The sequence below is a fragment of the Palaemon carinicauda genome, chromosome 19 (assembly GCF_036898095.1).
Source record: "Palaemon carinicauda isolate YSFRI2023 chromosome 19, ASM3689809v2, whole genome shotgun sequence".
Classification (NCBI taxonomy): Eukaryota; Metazoa; Arthropoda; class Malacostraca; order Decapoda; family Palaemonidae; genus Palaemon; species Palaemon carinicauda.
This window is the reverse complement of record NC_090743.1, coordinates 105,945,965-105,957,013: the sequence shown is the minus strand read 5'-3', so window position 1 is coordinate 105,957,013 and position 11,049 is coordinate 105,945,965. Positions and strand designations below refer to the sequence as shown.

The 11,049-nt window shown below is 35.7% G+C and overlaps 1 protein-coding gene across 1 annotated transcript; it reads left to right on the top strand.

The window, feature by feature from the left end:
- The first annotated feature begins 9,352 nt into the window (after positions 1–9,352).
- Positions 9,353–10,585, top strand: LOC137659216 (uncharacterized). Its single transcript, XM_068394259.1, has one exon. The coding sequence runs from the start codon at positions 9,353–9,355 to the stop codon at positions 10,583–10,585; it is 1,233 nt and encodes a 410-aa protein (XP_068250360.1).
- The last annotated feature ends 464 nt before the right edge of the window (positions 10,586–11,049 follow it).

Genomic DNA, 11,049 nt, shown 5'->3' with positions numbered 1-11,049 from the left:
CAAGCAGGACAATGCCCTAGATACTGACCATATACATAAGATCAGCGCCCAAGCTCCCTCTCCTCCCAAGTTAAGGCCAAGGAACGCCAGGGAATGGCTGCTGATGATGACTCAGCACCCTCTTTAGCTCACAAGGATGGTAAGGTTGCACTGACTAAAGGAACTAACGAGTTTGAGCGGAACTCAAACCCTTGTCTGGCGTTCACCATTCAAGGACGTTACCGCATCGACCACCACAACCCCAACCCTAAGTTCTTTTGTATTAACCACTACAGGCAGATATCTGCCAATTACCTAATTTCCTAATTTCCTACTGAAAGAAGCAGACATTGAGACTTTTTTTCCGTAACCTCTTACTTTGTAGGGCCGGTGTTATGACCCCTTGGTTAATATAATCCTTTTGATATTGAAAGGAGAAGTAGGAAAAAGATATTGACCTCAGAAGTACTTAATACATTGCTCATAAATTTGTTTACTCCTATCTGACCCATTCCGTAGGACTTTTCTCAACATTTGTATTTACCCTTCTCATTACATCAACATAGAGATAACTTGGTTCTTATATTTTACTTTAGTAATCTTTATTATTAGTATGTATTTGTCCCTTGTTATGTTTGACCATGAATATTTTGAAGGAAGAAAAGGACATGTAGTCTTTTACTGGTATCATTGAATGATTTTGATATTTCAAGTATAATCGAGATCCTTTCAAATCCTCTACTTTATAAGTATCAAAGTATCTAAGAGCTTTAAAGATATTTCAGCCTAGCCTAAATTGCTCTGATAATTTTGCGAAATGCGAATTTTATTTTAGTGAACAAGGAAATTTAAAGTCTCCATTGCTAAGCGAGCAAGAGTTTCTGTATTCATATAACATTATGAAGATGGTTTATTAACTTTTTGTATTTTCATTTTATAAGGAAAATTATGAATTTTGCGAGTTGCAGGAACGAATTGGGAAGAATTAGATTTGATGTCACTTTTTATTTACAGTATACCCTGTTGATTATATATATATATATATATATATATATATATATATATATATATATATATATATATGTATGTATATATATTATATATGTATATATGTATATATGTGTGTGATATATGTGTATGTATAAGTATATATATGTATATATGTATGTATATATGCATATATATGTATGTATGTATATATGTATATGTATGTATATATACATCTATGTATATATGTATATATACATATGTATTTATATGTATGTATGTATATATACATCTATGTATATATGTATATATACATATGTATTTATATGTATGTATGTATGTGTATATATATGTATATATTATTATTATTATTATTATTATTATTATTACTACTACTATTATTATTATTAATTGCAAAGCTACAACCCTAGTTGGAAAAGTAGGATGCTCTAAGCCCAGGGGCTCCAACAGAGAAAATAGCCCAGTGAGGAAAGGAAACTAGGGAAAATAAAATATTTCAAAATCAGTAACAACATTAAGGTAAATATTTCCTAAATAAATTATAAATACTTTAACAAAACAAGAGGAAGAGAAATTAGATAAAATAGTGTGCCCGAGTGTATCTTCAAGCAAGAGAACTCTAACCAAAGACAGTTGAAGACCATGCTACAGAGGTTATGGCACTTCCCAAGATTAGAGAACAGTGGTTTGAATTTGGAGTGTCCTTCACCGAGAAGAGCTGCTTACCATAGCTAAAGAGTCTCTTCTACCATTACCATGAGGAGAGTAGCCACTGAACAATTACAATGCAGTAGTTAGCCTCTTTGGTGAAGAAAAATTGTTTGATAATCACAGTGTTGTCAGTTGTATGACGACAGAAGAAATTATATAAAAAATAGACCAGACTGTTCGGTGTATGTGTAGGCAAAGGGAAAGAACCGTAACCAGAGAGAAGGATTCAATGTAGTACTGTCTGGCCAGTCAAAGGACCCTATAACTCTCTAGCGGTAGTATCTCAACGGGCGGCTGGTGCCCTGGCCAACCTACTACCTATTAGTATGTATATATATGTATGTATATATATATATATGTATGTATATATACATGTATGTATATATAAACATTATATATTATATATATACATGTATAGCCTATATATGTATGTATATATACGTATGTATATATATATATATATATATATATATACACACATACATGCATATATATATTATACACATTTATATATATATGCATATGTATGTATATATGCATGTGTATATATATCTAACCAAAGACAGTGGAAGACCATGCTACAGAGGCTATGGCACTACCCAAGATTAGAAAACAGTGGTTTGAATTTGGAGTGTCCTTCTCCTAGAAGAGCTGCTTACCATAGCTAAAGAGTCTCTTCTACCCTTATCAAGAGGAGAGTAGCCATTGAACAATTACAATGCAGTATTTAACCTCTTGGGTGAAGAAGAATTGTTTGATAATCACAGTGTTGTCAGTTGTATGAGGACAGAAGAAATTATATAAGAAATAGGCCAGACTATTCGGTGTATGTGTAGGCAAAGGGAAAGAACCGTAACCAGAGAGAAGGATTCAATATAGTGCTGTCTGGCCAGTCAAAGGACCCTAAAACTCTCTAGCGGTAGTATCTCAACGGGCGGCTGGTGCCCTGGCCAACCTACTACCTATTAGTATGTGTGTATATATATATATATATATATATATATATATATATATATATATATATATATATGTATGTATATATACGTATATATATATATATATATATATATATATATATATATATATATATATATATATATATATATATATAGGCTAAGTAAAATTTAGTAATCAAATCGCCGGAAATTACATATAAAAATCCGACTAAATATCTGTTTAGTGAATCGGTGTTACTCTATGGACATGAGTCATGGTATGACAATGAAACAATCTCCAATAGATTTAGTAGATTTGAAATTTAAGCCCTCATAAGGATATTGGGAGTTGAATGGCAGGGCAGGATTGGAAATGAAACTATAAGAAAGATTACTCGAGTGCCATATGTGGATGAGTTCATGATGAGGGGTAGATGGAGATGGTTTGGGCATGCTCTTCGCACTCCCCAAGAGAGATTAGTTCACCAAACGTTCAGCTGGGCTAAACAAGGCACTAGAAGAGTTGTAAGACTCAGGCCTACATGGCTGAGGACTATGAAGAGCGAAGTAGGAGATGATGAATGGAAAAGTATTGAATTAAAAACACAAGATAGAGACGACTGGCGAAATCTAACCGAGGACCATTGCGTCAATAGGCATAGGAGATGGTGATGATGATGATGATGATGATGATGATATAATGTATCTGCACATACACACATGTATTTACATGTGTGATTTTATATATGCTTCATTAAATGCTAAGAACTCGCGGCATTAACTATGTAACGTCAACAATTCGAGATTTTTCTTACATCGAAAGATAGAACAGTTATTATTCTGCTTCTCCGTCTATTTATCCATTTGCCGAGGGCTATTGCTTCAGCCAGTTGAAACATGATATTGCATGATACCGCTCTTGATATTTGACTTGTTATCCAAAGCGTAAAACAGCTTTTAGCCTTAGGTCACATAGATGAGCATGCAGGATAAAGGGTACTCTATCTTTGATAATGTAAAGGAAACGGGGAAAGTGTTTAACTCAATTGTTCCTTTGTGATGACGTCATAAAATGTAAAACATTGAAGCTTGTACAGGTTTGCTGTCTCACTAACTTTTTACTCTGAAGATAAATTCTTTACAAAAACTTTGAAGATTTTGAAGTCTTTAGCTGTTTGCCCCTTTATATACAGGTGTTGCATACTGGTAATTATAATTCATGAATGCATGTGAGGTTTTCTTCGTCTTTTCACCAATGGCAGCTGATTTTCTGTATGTGAAGGAATTGAGTAATTAGTTTTGCAGATCCACAATAGCTTAGTTCGTCAACTATCGTGGTCCGAACCAACACTTATGGTAACCGTGAGGCAATCTATAACCATCCTCCCAATTTTTTATATTATTAATATTTGAGGGAGATAGCCATGGTTCAAGTTTAATATCTAATGCTGGCTTCTTGCTACGAACTATATATACAACTACAACAACAAATACAGCCGTTTCTAGTCCACTGAAGGCCAAAGGCTTCTGACATTTCCTTATAATATGTCTGGGGTTTAGCCAGTTTTCATCACCACGCTGCCCAACTGCGGATTGGTGATGGTGAGAGACTTTTGTCTGCTCAATCACAATAAACCAACCTAGTAGGGGCGGTCGTGACTAGTACAGCTTTGCTGCTTATGGTGATACACAAACCCTTTCACCACGTTAATGGTATCTCCACCCACAAGGAGAATATATATATATATATATATATATATATATATATATATATATATATATATAATTATATACATACATATATATATGTATGTATATATATATATATATATATATATATATATATATATATATATATGTGTGTGTGTGTGCACACCTATATATATATATATACACACACTAGTGTACGTGACCCGTCAAAAATGACGGCTCCTAAATATATAGATATTCACACAAATGCACCCTCCTCTTATAAGGGTATGACTATTTCCTTCTCATACCAGAGGGACGGGGAGAGCCGAGCGCTTGGAGGGATAATGGGAGCGTGACCATGTTCATGAGCATAGCAAGTGCCAAGTTAATGTCAGTGGAATCTTATCAAATGAATTTCCAGTGAACAGCAGAGTACTCCAAGGGAATGTGTTGTCATCTATGTTGTTTATCATCGTCATGGGTTTTGTGGTGGCTTGGTGGTAGCGTCCTTGCCTGGTGGTAGCGTCCTTGCCTGGTGGTTGCATCCTTGCCTGGTGGTAGCATCCTTGCCTGGTGGTAGTGTCCTTGCCTGGTGATTGCCAGACTAGGTTTCGAGTCCTGCTCAAACTCGTTAGTTTATTTGGTTGCTGCATCCTCACCGTTCATGTGAGTCTCTTACAAAATACATTATATAAACCAAATCCAATCATACACTGAAAACATAGAATAACCAACGCTCTTACACCATTTTAAGACAGACTATACAATTACACTTTAAAGAGAGGACCCCGAAAGTAATAGAATGTCGAAAAGTCAGAATAACCTAACTTATGTTACACACTAAATTCATAACAAAAAATAAATTGCTTCCCTTAAGCGAGCTTCAAAACAGTTGTATTGGCAAACACAGCCTTCAAATCACAGGACGAGGAGATTAATATATAATTTCGCCAGACAATCCATGGACACGGCCATCCGACAGGTAAACCTTCACTTTAGCGTCGCGAGACGATCAACGGACACGGAGGTACAAAAAGACACCACACCTTACCAGTTGGCAGAGAGGTCCCCTTGGCTAAATCACTGAACCAAGGGCAAGGATGGATAATCCAAAAATCTTCCAAAGGAAGACAACAGCAGAAGCGAAGAAAGGCAGATCTCAATTATCCGACTCAGTCAGTCAAGCACTCCCCTTCTTAAAGGTCCAGAAACGACTGTCTCCTCCTGGACGCTCAGCGCCCAAATCACCTCCAACACCACCCGTGAAAATAAAAAAAGCTCATTATAATTAAAACTATACAACAAGTCAGAAAAGTCGGGGAGGAGGAAACAGGGTCATTACGTTCCAAAAGAAATAATTACTGCCAAAGTGACTTGATTAAAACAAAAATAATTTATGTTAAATGTAACACCTACTAACAGTATATATACAGTATATGTGTGTATCTATATGTATTATAGTATATATGTATTATAATATATTATGGCTGGCAAATTACATAACTTCCCAAGTTCTAAACTCACCTGTTATTTTTACATAAATCTGTTGTACTTGAAAGATTCCCTGCTCTGAGAAATTATGCAACTCCCAGACGGCAATATACAAAAACACTGAATATCCAAAGGTCTCTTACGTACATTCAAAACAAAATGGGGTATTTACTTCTCTTGAACTATTCAAAACAACCTCTTACCTCTTACTTTGATTCTTAGTCATGGATTATGAGAGAGCTCTGTGTAATAAATACTGGTGATTGAAATAATACACAAAAATAAATATATTGTATAAAAAATTACAACACTTAATACTGAAAATTTTCACCAAAAGGAACCTCTCGAAATATTAAATCTGAACAAAACCTTACACTAAAACAGGTAAATATTACACAGAAAATTATATAATCACTTGTTTCACTGGAAATAAAATTTTACACAAATATTTAATTTTGATAATTAATGAAAATAGTTAACACTTTAATGCTCTAAAGAGTAAATACTAAATGAAATTTACATAAAAGTGACAAATACACTTACGTGTTTTGGATCACACGAGGTAATCGAACACTTAAGCCAAAATAAATACACTTCACTGTTTTCACATAAATCTCACAGGGCCAGATACAAAAATTTATATTAAACCAGTATTTATATTAATGCAATACACTGGAAATATTATTCAATGGCTTTATCAATGTTTGAACATGCTACACACGATATATGTTGGATTGAAATCACTAATCACATTGGAGAGGTCACACACTTAACGCTCTTGAGATGAGAGGGTGGACGAACTTTGGCTCTTTCAAAGGATAGGTTGGATCGCTTCTGCTATGCATTCCTGGAGGCGTATATATATTGACTTTAATATTTTAGATCCTTCTAGGTCAGGGGTCTAGAAGCTTGGGGGCAGTGCTACGACAATAAAGTTGCCAACTACTCAAGTAGCAGACGAATACCAACGCACAAGCGAGGCAATTTTCTCTTGGCTAACTCCGCCCACCTACCCCTCGAAACATTAAAAAAGAAGATAGAACAAACTCGGGAGTTTTTAAGAACATTCTGACCACATGGAAAATATAAGAATTGCGTAATCTCTCGCAAACATGATGCAATACTTTGTAAAAACTTAAAATTTACATAAGCTCTCATTTTCATACTTCTTATGGCTCGTACAGCATACTTAGACGAGATTACATAAGACTTCATAACAAAATACGTGAAATTAAAAGTAAAATTTTGAAAATAACGTAAATTTACATATACGGACTTGAATGAAAAATACAATTACATGAACGACGAAAGTCTTACGTAATTTACATAAATTACTTAAACCTACAAGGGAGGAACTCACCTTATGAGCTGGGTATACACCTCTCAAATACAGAAATGAAATACATAAATAAAATATTTAATCTACACTAGACCAGCTTCATAAGATAGCTCCCACCAAAAAAGATTATTTATTTCGGGCCTGAATCCACTGATTCAGCCCAAGATAGATAATCTGCAACCAAGTTATCTTTACCTGATATATGCTTTACATTAATACAATATGGTTTAAAACATAATGACCACCTATTCTACATATTGACAAAAGTTAAAGGATTGTGATCTGAGTAGACAGTAATCTCTTCATTCTGTGGTCTGTTCACATAAACTTCGAGTTTTCGTATCGGTGTGATTAGCACTAGTAGTTCCTTTTCAACTCGTTGATGTTTCTTCAGCTTCGACAACATACCACAAAGAGAGTGAAGAATTCCTTTCTCGTCTTTCCAATAAGACAGCTCCAGTGCCATTATCCGACGCATCCACTTGGATAAGGAATTTCGTGTTGAAATCAGGTGCTTGCAGTATCAGTTTCGAAGTTAACATGGCCTTCCTTTGACTTTTCCTTTTTCCTGGTATTTCGATAATGTAGGTCCGGTTACTGCTCTTCTCCAAAATCCGGAATGGTTCCTGGAACTCGTTTGGAGAAGAAATTTCCTTATCGGGGAGTAAACCAACACCTGCCATCCTACCGCAAACTGTCTGTTCCTACTTTTCATACCAAACCTTTTCTTAGATTTTACTTGACTCGTTTTCACGCCGTCTGGGAAAATTTCCTTATCTCGCCAATCCTTTTCCTCAAATCTTTGACATTTTCTCCATCTGTTTCCTCTCGATTTTTCCCTTTTTCTGTCGTTTTAATCGGTCCTTTGCTGAAGGTTTCTCCTCGTCCTTCAATCAGGTGTAAGGGAGCTTCTGTGATGCACTCATTAGACTTTCCAGCCATCTGTCAAGTGTGACGTGCACGGCAAAACTGGCTCACGTCCTTATGCATGCCAGGCCAGAAAAAGTGTTTCATAATCTTTTCTGTCATCTTTCTTATCCCCATGTGTCCCGTCTCGTGCGCTATGACGATCACCTGTCTTCTTAACGGTGCGGAAATCAATATCTGACGGTACACCCCCTTTCGGCATTCCGAGGGATATCGACTGGTCTATGCTTCCTCATAAGCAACCCATCTTTAAGATAACAAGAGGTGGGAGACTGCTGCACTTCCGCCTCATCCACCACGGTACAATATTTCTGTTAACGTCACATCATTCTTTTCCAATCCTATCAGCCTTTTCCTACTCACTTGGCCTACTTCTAACTCTTCTATTTCTTCCAGGTCCATTGCTTCTTTGTCTTCTTTTCCACTCGTCTGTCGTTCCTCTTCTCTTGCGTACCATCAAGGGAATACTCTTCTTCTGAAAACACTATTTTGAATGGGGTTGAGGTTGAAATTTGTTTCAATACTTCATGATGATGAATGTAGTGTACTTAACATCATATTCATTTATTTCCTTTTAAGATGATTTTCTGGCAACACATGTACTTAACATATTTTGTATTTGAATATTATACAGTTGTGTATATTTATGACCTAGCTTATTTAATCTCTTCTCTGATGATTTCATTCTTGCAATAGCCACAACAACATTGTTAGAAGGCTCATTAGGGTCTCTAATCCAGGGATATTGAACAGTCCAATATTTCTCCTTAAATTATATTCTAAACCCTTTTTAATTATGGCTAACTCCTTTTCTTCCTTGACACAAACTGAAAAAGTCTACCTCAACTATACTCTATCGGATCCTGGAGCGGCGATGCCATATCAAATATTACCATCACGTTGTATGGTGTATGGAGGCAGCATAAGTTAAAAAAATGTAAATATAATTAATTAATAATAAATATTCGCGATTATTAAATGCCCTCGTAATTTCTTTACTTTTAATAACAATAAAATTACACGTTTCTTCTTAAACGTGGCAGAAAATTTTACAGCGCTGCCACATCCTTCTCAGGCGTTAAGCTGACCTCAGGGTATGAATATGTCAAACAGCGTGTGTCTCCATAAAGACGGCTCAACCAAAACAGTCAGTCATTAAGGAGTCTGTCGCCCTACCAAGAATTGACCTACGGGCCAACCAAGGGAAAGGCCCGTGCCAACAACAAGTGTTGGCTTTAATGCCCCAACAACAACAACAACTACCAAGAACATGGAAGGAAGTCCTCGTTCCCGCATTAGCCTTCATCCTCAGGCTCGAGAAATAGTTTATAGGATCGTGAAGTACTTTGACAAAGAAAAGGCAAACCATGGACCCGTTATGGATGTTAGAAAAACACTGAAACGCACCTCGGAAGCAACAATGATACCGGAGAGGACAATCAGCAGGATTTGCAAAGAAGGAAAAGTAACGGGAGAGAGATACGGTAAACCAATTTTCGTTGAACAGAAGAAGCAACAACCAAGAACCGTGACAAATTTAGATGATTTTGACAAAAGTGTTTTGCGTAGAACAGTTTTAGACTTTTATGCAAGGAAGGAAGTTCCAACGCTTGACTCAATAACAGCTGAATTAAAAGAAAATATTGAGTTTAAAGGTTCCAGGGATTCTGTTCACAAAGTTCATGAAATTGGCTTTCGGTACAGCAAGGTTAATGGAAGAAAATTTCTACTGGAGAGAAAAGATGTAGCCTCAGCCAGAACTAAGTTTTTAAGAGAAATGAAAGCATTAAAAACCAGTGGCTATAAATCCTTTGTATACTTGGACGAGACTTGGATTAACCAAAACCATACCGTTGGGAAATGTTGGATTGACATCAATTCAGAAAATGCCACCGGTATTAAACCCCCTACTGGGAAAGGTAGTCGGTTAATCGTTCTTCATGCTGGGACCGAACGCGGGTTTGTTCCAAACTGTGAACTTGTTTTCCAGTCTAAAAACGATGGCGATTACCACAAACAAATGAATCATACTGTATTCAAGGAGTGGTTCATTTCACAATTGATTCCCAATATACCGCCATCATCGATCATAGTGATGGACAATGCATCCTATCACTCTTTCCAAATTGATAAACCGCCTACGACATCCGATAGAAAAGCTGTAATTAAAGACTGGCTTATCGAGAAAGGAGAAACCCCCGGAGACGATCTCTTGAAGGATGATCTGCTTGCTATGGTAAAACAGCATACGTCAAGATGGCCACGCAAGTACGAAATTAACATTATTGCGAGTAAGCACGGCCACAAAGTGGTAAGACTTCCTCCATATCATTGTCAATATAACCCAATTGAATTAATATGGAGCCAAGTCAAACAGTATGTGGCAAAGAAAAATAATTTTAAAATGTCGGACCTCAAATCTCTTATAAGTGAAGCGTTACAGCAAGTAACACCGGAAAATTGGAAAAATGCAGTTAACCGTGCAGAGACTTCAAAGGGATGACACTTCAAGAGATTTAGCCATCGACAATTTTGTTGATTCTTTTGTTATAAATCTAGAATCATCTGATGAAGAGGAATTATAATGAATAGTACCCATTTTTTGTTTATTTCACTGAAATCATTAATGTTTTTCTTTCATTTTCAATGTAAATATCCATTCATTCTTTTCTTTCTTTTGTGATGTAAATATTCATTCAGTTTTTAATTAATTTGTAATGTAGCCTACATTTTTTTTCATTATTAATGTAAACATTAATTTAACTTCCAAAATAATTTAGTTATACAAATAAAAAAATGTTACATATTTTTAATATAAAAGATGTGCAGAAATAAATCTCTATAATCCTGGCATTCTTGTGTATCGTTATCAGTATAACATTCATGACTCAAAACTATCATCTATTTGTTTTGATAAATCCTTACAAAGACTATGAAACACAAATTAATTGATATTTTCATCAGGTA